This window comes from Myotis nattereri (genome assembly GCF_964212035.1).
Source record: "Myotis nattereri genome assembly, chromosome: 2".
NCBI lineage: Eukaryota > Metazoa > Chordata > Mammalia > Chiroptera > Vespertilionidae > Myotis > Myotis nattereri.
The window spans coordinates 166,265,574-166,276,482 of NC_138076.1; the positions used below are offsets into that span (position 1 = coordinate 166,265,574).

A 10,909-nucleotide genomic window follows, 5' to 3' on the forward strand; every position below is an offset into this window, starting at 1 on the left:
GGTTTGATGGGACTATTAGCTCTTTGTAATGTTCTCAGAAATGAGACTTGACTAATGAAGAAGTATATTTGAGGCCTTCAGGGTAGCCAAGATGAGAACAGTTAACCACTAAGCATACCCTTTTCTTTATTTTTCTCCAAGGCTCTTACATGTGTAAAGCTCAGGAAACTAGTCAGAACTAGGGATAGAAAGGCATGATCCAGGACAGGTCTGAATCCATAAAGGCTAAATTTGGCTTTTGCTTGGCATTAGGGGCCCTGGTTCTCTTTCTGCTTTTCCTTCTTGGTGACCCCACTTAAGGAATTTCAACTGGAGGGAGTTTTACATTATTTCGTTTACCATTTTCTTGCTATTATTTAGGAAACAAAGATTCAGAAAAGTGAGTTGACTTGTCCACATAGTGACAAATTTGGAAATGACTTAAGTTTTTTATAACTAGACAGAATCTTCACCTCTTATTGTTGTCCACCTGACATAATGTAGTTCCAGCAGCTCTAGCCCTAATCTGTTACTAACCTATGGTTATTTTTGGGTTGTTAGTTGTTACATAACCTACAAGCTTGATACTCAAATCAGGTGCTTTTCACTCTCCTATGGTCAGGAGAGACAGGTCCCCTTATTAAAATTTTATTTTAATACATGACACAAATGTGAAGGTTTAAAGACATACTAGAATGTATACTTTTGAACCCATCCTCAAGAACTAGAATATATCACTGTATCTGTCTATGTGGAAAACATAACTTTTCATCCTTGTTTCTCCTGCCTTCTCCCACCTTCTGTTCCTCATTGGGCTAAGACGTATTTATTAGCTATGTCTGATAACTCAGGTATTTAGAGGTTTCTTCAGGTCTACCTTTGGCATTGGAATCCAAGAAGAAATTAGAGCTTTTTGTATTTTTTGTTAATCCTCACCAGAGGATATTTTTCCCTTTGATTTTTTTAGAGAGAGTGGAAGAGAGGGAGTGAGAGAGAGAGAAAGACAGACAGACAGACAGACAGACATTGATGTGATAGACCAACTGGTTGCCTCCCGGACATGCCCCCCCCCCCCCCCAAACCTGCAACCTAGGTATGTGTCCTTGACCAGGAATTGAGCCAACACCCTTTGATGTGCAGGCTGACGCTCCAACCATTGAGCAACACCGGCCAGGACTAAATTAGAGCTTTTAATCTGCTTTAAGCTTTATTAACATAGATTATGGGTCACTGATATAGAGAGTTTGGGTCAAATGCTAGGCAGCTTTTTAATGGAGAGTTTAAACAAAATGGAACTTCTAAGGCTGGGATAAGATCTTCAAAGAACAATGCAGGACATTGAGTTGGCTAGCATCTCTATGGCCTTGCCTATACCTGCTTCTTCTATTTCCATTCCTTCCTAGGACTTCCTGATCATGTTTGTGCATCACTTGGCCACCATTGGGCTCATCACCTTCTCATATATCAACAACATGGTTCGGGTAGGAACTCTGGTCATGTGTCTACATGATGCCTCAGACTTCTTACTGGAGGTAAGACCCCAATTTCTTTTCCCTCATTATTCCTCTATTTCTCTCCTTTTCTTCCTGAGAACAGGCTTTCTCCTCAATTTAATTTTCTTCCTCCAGGCAGCCAAGCTGGCCAATTATGCCAAGTATCAGCGCCTCTGTGACACCCTTTTTGTGATCTTCAGTGCTGTTTTTATGGTCACTCGTCTAGGAATCTATCCATTCTGGTAAGTGTTAGAGCTGTGGAGCTGTCGTAGGAATGTAGCTAATGATACCTTTTGTCAGTTTAGGGAGTAAACCACCAAGAACCCTGATGCCCTGCTTTTTCCTTGACCTAACCTAACCTTTGTGGATTCTCACAGGACCTCAGTTCTCTTGCATAGTATTTCTAGTGAGGCATGATCTAGACCAGGGGTGGGCAAACTTTTTGACTCAAGGGCCACAATGGGTTCTTAAACTGGACCGGAGGGCCGGAACAAAAGCATGGATGGAGTGTTTGTGTGAACTAATATAAATTCAAAGTAAACATCATTACATAAAAGGGTACGGTCTTTTTTTTTTTTAGTTTTATTCATTTCAAATGGGCCGGATCCGGCCCGCGGGCCGTAGTTTGCCCACGGCTGATCTAGACTCAGAGCATCCAACTCACTTGGCTGTGGCATTCCTGATTCATCTCTGAGGAACAGTCCTCATTTTATGCCTAAGTAATTCATTTGCGTTCTTTTGTGCCGAACACAAAATTCTCAGGCTCTTCTTGCTTGTTTTCCTGCTCATATCCTTTCTCCCACCCTGACTAACACATACACACACACACACACACACACACACACGCACGCACGCACGCACACATGCCTCTCACTTCTTCTACACTCACTACTTTATGGTACAAAGTCAGTGACTCTGTCGATTGGAGATCACGCTTAGTCTGAGGGAATCAGCTACCAACTATTCTATATGTGCCTGGGGATCTGAGTCCTAGGATTACGATTAAAATTGCTGTCCCAGTTTTTTTTGCATATTTGAAGTAATTAATAATATAACTTACTCCATCAGTTCGTATGGTTTATACAGTGGAACTTTGGTTCTTGAACTTAGTTCATTCCGGAAGGCTGTTCAAGAAGTGGTTTATTCAAAAACCAAATCATTTTTTCCCATTTTTTAATTAGTAAATTGAATGAACTTGTTCCAGACCCCAAATGATTCCCTCTTTTAACCTTTCTTATATGTAGTACATGTCTAATGTACTGTTTAATCTGTAAACACTTTACAAACAAAAAGGACATGAAATGTAAATGAAAATTTAACAAAGAGGAAATGAAATGTGCTGTAAAAAATAAAAATTTGCATACATACTAGAACTTACCTTTAATGTTGAGAGCTATTAATGACTGAATATGGAGAGGAGGGAATGGAGGGATATTATTGTTGGGAAGGGGAGTCCCCTTCCATAAAAAACAGCTGTTCTCCTGGGGTTCTTTCTCTCTTTTGTCTCTTTGCTCCACTAGAACTTGGTTCAGGCTCCCTGGGCCTCTGTCTCACTAAAAACCTATTCAATGGTGTTTGTTTTTATCTGCATTTTAACAGTTGTCTGAAGTGAAACACTGCATTGTCATTGAACAAGTTTATTATATGATTTGCTACTTCTTAGGGTGATATTTCTCAATAAAATTTTGCATTTCTCCTCATTTCCCAAACATTTTCTTGATTAGTGAAGTAGGAATATCCCTCCCCTTCTTCTCTGAAGAGAGCTCTTCAGCTGCCGTCTGTTGCTGTTCCCTCTGAAGGTCATCTCAGTGTTGTGGTCCTCACCATCATCTTCATCCACCCCCAAGCCATGGACTTGCCCAGAGACACACTATCCTCAACAACAGACATAGGCTCATCCTCTAAGCCCTCAAAGTCTCTTTCAGCAGCAGACTCAGGCCACAATTTCTTCCAGGCCAATTGCATGGTTCTGGAAGACACTTCCCCCTATGCTTTGTCTCTAAGCCTCAAACAAGTGAGAATGTTAAACTATTCCTTCCAGAACTCCCCAAGAGTTAAATTAGTTTTAGATGTTACCTCAAAACATCTCTGAAGCGCAGTGCCTTTGTGTAGTTCTTAAAAATTAGAAATGACCTGCTGGTGCATGGGCTGGATAAGAGGAGTTGTGTTAGGTGGCAAGAACCTAACAGTGATGAAGCTGTACTCCTCCACCACCTCGGTCTCCAAGCCTGGAGGGAGGGAACACTGTCCACTACAAGAAGTGCTCTGAGTGGCAGTAGTTTTTCCCAGAGGTATTTCTTCACACTTGGAGCAAAATTTCATGAATCCACTCAATAAAAAAAATTGCCTGGTTACTTAAGCTTTGCTATTAGCCCTGCACATCACATGCAACTTATTTTTCTTGAAAACTCATGGTTTTCAGAATGGAGACCAGTAAAGGCTTCAATTTAAAATCCCCACTTGCATTCCCACACAACAAAAACGTCATCCTGTCCTTCATCGGCTTGTGTCCTGGCAGTGACTTCTCCTGTGTGATGTAAGTCCTCTTTGCATTTTCTCCCAGAAGAGGCTTGTCTCATCACAATTGAATTCATATTGATTAGTGAAGTAGGAATATCCCTCCCCTTCTTCTCTGAAGAGAGCTCTTCAGCTGCTGTATGTTGCTGTTCCCTCTGAAGGTCAACAAATAAATCCCTTGGCCTCTACATATTCTTGAAAATCTGTCACAAAATTATCAGCATCTACTGTGTTAGAGCTAGCAGCCTCTCTGTGCCTGACTACACTATGAATGCCACTTATTTTCTTAAATTTATCTAACTATCCCCTACTAGCCTTAAACAAATCACTTTCAACACTCATTCCAGGGGTTTCTTTTAGGAGTTCAGTATGCAACATTTTCGCTTTTTCACATATCATTGTCTCCGAAATGCTACATCACTGGCTGCTTTTCATTTGTCAAAATCAACAACAATTTTTCTATTTCTTCAATTGCCTGTGATCTTTGTTTCATGAGCACTTTCACATCTTTAGCAACATCAGCTCTCTTGGTGGCCTCTTTATGTTTTAAAATTGTACTAGTTATTGATTTCATCATGCCATATTCAGTAGCCAAATTAGATATGCAGACACCTCTCTCATACTTTGCAATTATTTCTTTTTTAAGCTCTATCGTTCTCACAACTTTCCTTTTCATTTTGCTATCACTAACCTTCTTAGGACCCATGTGACTTACTATAATATTTAATAATAATAAGCAGCAACGAAAGCAAAAAAATATATATTTATAGCACAATTTCCTGAAATGTTAACAATGTGAGGTTTAGTGGTAAACTGACTCATACTCACGCATTCTCTCCTGCTTGTCACCTAGAGACTCGTGATTGATCATACAGCATGAAAGGGTTGTTGGGTTGAGAACCAAAGTTTTGTTTGACAACCAAGACATTTTTTTCCATGAACAAGTTAGTTGAGAACCGACTTGTTCAAGATGGGAGACATTCGAGAACTGAGGTTTGAGTGTATATGTATCTCCCCTTATCCCTAATAATAGAAAACTTCATAGGCTGCCTTCCTTTATTCTTTTCTCACTGTGGATGAATATTCATGGAACTTCAGCTGAGAGAAGGTACAGGGAGAAAACACAGGTTCTGCTTCTCAGGGAACTCAGCTTCATCCCTATCTGCCTGGCTTAGACTCTACAATCTGACCGCTGGTCTCCCTCTTCTAGGATTCTGAACACAACCCTCTTTGAGAGCTGGGAGATGATTGGGCCCTATCCCTCCTGGTGGCTCTTCAATGGCCTTCTCCTGATCCTACAGGTTCTGCATGTCATCTGGTCCTACCTAATTGCACGAATTGCTTTCAAAGCCTTGATCCGAGGAAAGGTGAGGATGAAAAATGACTTCTTTCCTTGGGGCTGAGTAGAAAGATGGATATTACTCAATAGACCTTCTCTTTCGATCTAGCCTGGTGAGCCCCATCTACACAAGAGGACCCAGCAAAAGGCCTAGCGATCCATAGTTTTCACCTTTTCTATAAGTATGAGTGTTTAGCCTTTTAGGACATGACTTAGATGTAAGAGGAAGGCTCTTCCTTCTCCCAATCCTTTAGAAATGACTGTTGTTAAATAATGAACAGGAAGTAGATTTCATATTTTTTTGTGTGTGTTTTAGCTGGGGAGCCTTTTTTCAAGGAAATCATATGCAGAGCTCCAAGATAAAAACTGTAAAAGCAGAGCTTGCTTAGGGCAGTGGTTCTCAACTTTCCTAATGCCACGACCCTATAATACAGTTCCTCATGTTGTGGTGACCCCCAATTTCATTGTTACAAATTGAACATAATTAAAGCATAGTGATTAATCACAAAAACAATATGTTTTTTTTTTAATATGTAATTATATATGTTTTCCGATGGTCTTAGGCGACCCCTGTGAAAGGGTCGTTCGACCCCCAAAGGTGTCGCGACCCACAGGTTGAGAACCGCTGGCCTAGGGAATGGCGTTGGTTCACAAGCCACCTCAAGATGACCACACTGTGATGTTCAAGATATGGTTTATGTAAGAGACCAAGTACTGGCCTCACCCCACTGTTGTATGAGGCGAGGGTCTTAAGTGAGAAGGGTATTTAGGATTTCAAATACCCATCTTATGCCCAGAGCCCAAAAGCACAGAGAGAAGTGTCATTTAATGATAAAATTCATAAGCGAATCCAAGTTCTAAAGCAGTCGGGCTTTAATCAGCCTAAGGGCTGTGGATTCAGCTTTCAATAATACAGAATCCCAAGGGGGAGGGGCTCTGCTAGAGGACACAGTGACTCTAGGACAAAGGGATGGAATGTTACCTGGGCATGTAGGACCTCTTATGTCTGTTCCTTACGGCTGCAATTGGTTACAGACCTTGCTCAGTGTGCCTACGCATCTTACTGTAGCTACAGACATCTCTTTTCTCCCGCTTTTCTTTCCTGACCAGGTGACTTACCCAGGAAGGATTACACCCAGATTCTGTATTCTCCACTCTTTTCTCACCTCCTTCCTTTTTTCTATGCCTGGCGGGAGCTGGACAATTTCGTCTCTTGCATGTAAGTGTATTTGTGCTTCTAGTATTCACTGAAGCATGTCTTTCTGAATGTGTTTCTCTTCCTTCCTGCTTTCCTTCCTGTTCCCGTGTTTTCTGAAAGCATGCCCACTCTCCTGACCTTGGTGGGGCCATTGTTGACTGGAGCTCAAGCTACCAGATTTTCCTAAATGGAGTCTACTCTTTTCTTTTTTTTTCCTTTCCGTTCCCGCCCCCCCACCCCCCTTCCCCTTTTTGAGCCTCCCTTTACTTCAGATCTAGACACACTGTGCTCTCTGGTAGAAATTTTCTAAAGATCAGGAATCAATTAGTTATCTGGGGTCAGAAGTCAACAGCTATTATAAACCATAGAATCTTAGGGCTAACCAAAGCAAGTGCCTCACTTCTTGGAAACAACAAGTAGTTTTGTTTCCTTTTCACCTTTATTTATTTACTTAAAAACAGCACATATTTATTATCCTTTAGTTCTGGAGGTCAGAAGTTTGTCATAGGTTTCATTGGGTTTCTCTCTTTTACTTTTATGGTCCATGGTAGAGAATTTGAAATATTTTGTTTGATATTCAAGATAATTTAGATTTGAAAACACTGCCCTAATCCAAACTCTTCACTTGAAAATATAAAACAAAAAACCTGAGGTTAAGCAGTCAAGATTCACAAATAGTAGCATGATTGAGACTGGGACTCTTTCTCCCTTGACTGCCAATCCATTTTTCACTATGTGGATCTTGGGAATGCCAAAGTAGCACAAGAAAAGTGATCTTGCTTCCAGGAAAAGGGAGAAGATTGGAGAAATGGTGTCATAGGATATTGCTAATTGCGCCCAGAAAGAATAGAACTACTGAAAAAGGCCCAGTATGGAACAGTTTTGGAGACAGAACAAAACTCAGGATAACCAATATGAATAACTGCAATCACCATTACCACCGGAAGATAGACACAATGATGACAGTCATATGCATTATTTATGTTGGCCTTTTTCTATTTTTTGAGATGGAAGGAGAGAAAGGGTGTCTGGAGTATCCCTCAAACTTAAATCAGAACTCGGGGAATGATTTCAGCTCTCTTAGGCTGGTCCTGAAAGATACACCCCTCAACCAAACTAGCTACTTATTCCATAGAGAATAAAAACAGAAATGATGAGAGAGAAACCCAGGAAGCAGGCAAAGGATATTCACAACAGTAGCCATGGTCCAGATAATATTTTGAGTCAGGTGCCACCAGAAAGTAGGCCAAATTGGGAACAGTGCCCAAACATGGGCTCTGTGGGCTTTGTCTTAAGTTTCCAGAAAAGTTCTGTCCTCACCTTTCCTACCTTTGGCCCCATCCCACCTAGGTGTCTAAAGATGATCGCAGCGATGTGGAGAGCAGTTCAGAGGAAGAAGATGTGACCACCAACACAAAAAGCTTCTGTGGCAGCAGCTCCAGCAATGGTGCCAATTGGGTGAATGGTCACATGGGAGGCAGCTGCTGGGCTGAAGAGTGAAATGGTTGGTAAGGGGACTTAAGCACATGGACTTGTAGGGCCACCGGCCACCTACTCTTCTTGGGCCTCCCCAAACCTGCACTCCTGTGACTAGGGATCTGCAGGCACTGAGGAGAATCAAAGAAGCAAATATTTTCACTTTTTTAAAAAACTCTGCCATTTTGTATTTAATAGCCTCCAGGTTCTTTCAATAATATTTGCTCTGTGTGTGTGTGTGTGTGTGTGTGTGCGCGTGTGCGCATATGCATGAGTTTCATTACCTGGGTTGGAGCACAAATCTGAACTGGGGCCTCTAGCCTTGCCTGGCCCACCTCAATCCCGGATTTGGCTGCATCTTGCATTATACTGATTCTGGACTATCACCTCCTTTGTTGCCCATGACTCTTGAGGCTCTGGCCATCTGAATGGAGCAGCCAAGTTGTTTCTGCGCTGTTCTTCCTTCAGAGCTGGAATATTTCACATGAAGTTGTGTAGAAACAGATAACCATGGATGGATGGTCAGGATTGCTGTGACCCCTAGCTAGATCTCCTTCCTACCACCTGGTAGTGACAGGGACAGCTGCTGATAACCCTGCTCTTTACTCAGTGGTATACAGGGAGTGGGGGGGGGGAGAGGGTGAGCAGAGGGCTGAAGGAGGACAGCAGCCACTGGGTGAGCTGTTAACAGTTTATACTGTTGTTTACGCTCCTGTGATTAAAAGTGCTTCAACCCTCTTCTGCTATCTCAAACCCTTTAGTGACTCTATCCCCAATTCCCTGAATCCATAGCCAATTAAGGATTTTTTTCAGGTCTGATTCTAGAAGCCATTGGATACCAAATTTTTCCTTTCTATACATGCTGGGAAGAGAATGCCTACGTTTTAGGACTTTATGTTTTAAGAAAAGATAAACATGTGTAGTAGTCACAAGAAAAAAATACTGAGCGGATTAAAGCATGTATATCACCAAACCAACAAAGAGTTTGAAGAGCTAAGATACTTTTAGTTAAAAATACAGATACTGCCAGTTAACATTTTAAGATTATGATAAGTGAATCTAAGCAGATGTTTTCTCTTTTAGCCCATAGAGAAACAGTCTTCCTAACCCAGGTTTTTCTCTAGTTGAGGCCTTGGGCAAAATGACCAATAGTAGTATTCATGCACTGGCTGGTGTGGCTCGGTTGGGTGTCATCCCATGCACCAAAAAGGTTGCTGGTTCGATTCCTGGTCAGGGCACATGCCCACATTGTGCTCTCAATCCCCGGTAGGCAGCTGATTGATGTTCCGCTCTCACATAGATGTTGTTCTCTCTCTCTAAAAATCAATAAAAAATATTTTTTTTAAAATATATTTTATTGATTTTTTACAGAGAGGAAGGGAGAGAGATAGAGAGTCAGAAACATCGATGAGAGAGAAACGTCGTCCAGCCGCCTCCTGCACATCCCCCACTGGGGATGTGCCCGCAACCCAGGTACATGCCCTTGACCGGATCGAACCCGGGACCCCTCAGTCCGCAGGCCGACGCTCTATCCACTGAGCCAAACCGGTTTTGGCAATAAAAAATATTTTTTAAGAATAGTAGTATTAATCTCTTAGGATAGTTTTCTACTTAGTGAATATTCATATCAGAATATTTTCAGCCCTAGCTGGTTTGACTCAGTGGATAGAGTGTTGGCCTGCAAACTAAAGGGTCCCGGGTTCCATTCTGGTCAAGGGCACATGCCCGGGTTGTGGGCTCAATCCCGAGTAGGGGGTGTGCAGGAAGCAGCCGATCAATGATTCTCATCATTTACTAATATTTTTTTAAATATTTTTATTGATTTCAGAGAGGAAGGGAGAGGGAGAGAAAGATAGAAACATCAATGATGAGAGAGAATCATTGATCAGCTGCATCCTGCACACCCCACACTGGGGATCGAGCCCGCAACCCCAGCATGTGCCCTTGACTGGAATCAAACCCGGGATCCTTCAGTCCACAGGCTGACGCTCTATCCATTGAACAAAACCAGCCAGGGCTCATCATTGATGTTTCTCTCTCCCTCTCCCTTCCTCTCTGAAATCAATAAAAATATATTTTTAAAAATATACATAAATATTTTCAGGTGCTCTCTGTACATTAAGACATACGGAGTATTTCATTGTCAGGGAATTTGGATGCAAATTGAACGAACTAGGTTATTGTTCTAAGAATCAGAGACTCACTTGATGTTCACTGACAATATAGGGATATTGACCCTACTAAACTTAGCTTACTGAGTGGCTGGATTTCAAAAAGACTTACAATGGAGTAGGGGAAAATTAAGTCCTAAATAAAATCTTACGAATTTAGTCATATGTAGTCAGTAAGATTAGTCTGGCCAGCTTGGCTCAGTGGTTGAGCATCAACCTATGAACCAGGAGGTCATAGTTCGATTGCCAGTTAGGGCACATGCCTAGGTTGCAGGCTCGATCCCCAGTGTGGCGTGTGCTGGAGGCAGCTGATCAATGATTCTCATCATTGATGTTTCTATGTCTCTCTCCCTCTCCCTTCCTCTCTGAAATCAATTAAAATATATATATTTTTAAAAGACTAAGGTCTTACACCTAGTTCCTCAACTTGCCATATTGTTAAATAGACTAGTAATTGTAAAATATGAATGAAATGCTTTTGAAAGTCAGAGAAGATATGTATTTTGTTTCCCAGGGGAGGAAAAAAAAAAGATTATTTACTAGCCTGGCTAGAAGTTAGTGTTGGCAATCCCTAGGAATTCAGTTAGGGCTGTCAACTAAGGTACCTGCACATGACCTTCTGAAATTTAAACAGTTGTTTTGTAAAGATGCAACCAAGTGGTATAATGAAAATAGCCGCCCTGACTGGTTTGGCTCAGTGGATAGAGTGTCAGCCTGCGGACTGAAGGGTCCCAGG

The 10,909-nt window shown here is 41.7% G+C and overlaps 1 protein-coding gene across 3 annotated transcripts in view; it reads left to right on the forward strand.

Annotated features, from left to right (window-relative positions):
* The window catches only part of CERS5 (ceramide synthase 5), a 36,421-nt gene extending 27,103 nt beyond the window's left edge, over nucleotides 1-9,318 (forward strand). For 2 of the 3 annotated variants that reach the window (XM_081082648.1, XM_081082649.1), the window contains 5 exons: nucleotides 1,383-1,511; nucleotides 1,608-1,714; nucleotides 5,200-5,356; nucleotides 6,439-6,547; nucleotides 7,877-9,318. In XM_081082648.1, coding sequence (XP_080938774.1) covers nucleotides 1,383-1,511; nucleotides 1,608-1,714; nucleotides 5,200-5,356; nucleotides 6,439-6,547; nucleotides 7,877-7,884 — 510 coding nt within the window. In that variant the 3' untranslated portion in view covers nucleotides 7,885-9,318. The remainder of the gene's footprint in view (nucleotides 1-1,382; nucleotides 1,512-1,607; nucleotides 1,715-5,199; nucleotides 5,357-6,438; nucleotides 6,548-7,876) is intronic. The other variant, XM_081082647.1, reaches the window with a different exon arrangement.
* Nucleotides 9,319-10,909: the final 1,591 nt, after the last annotated feature.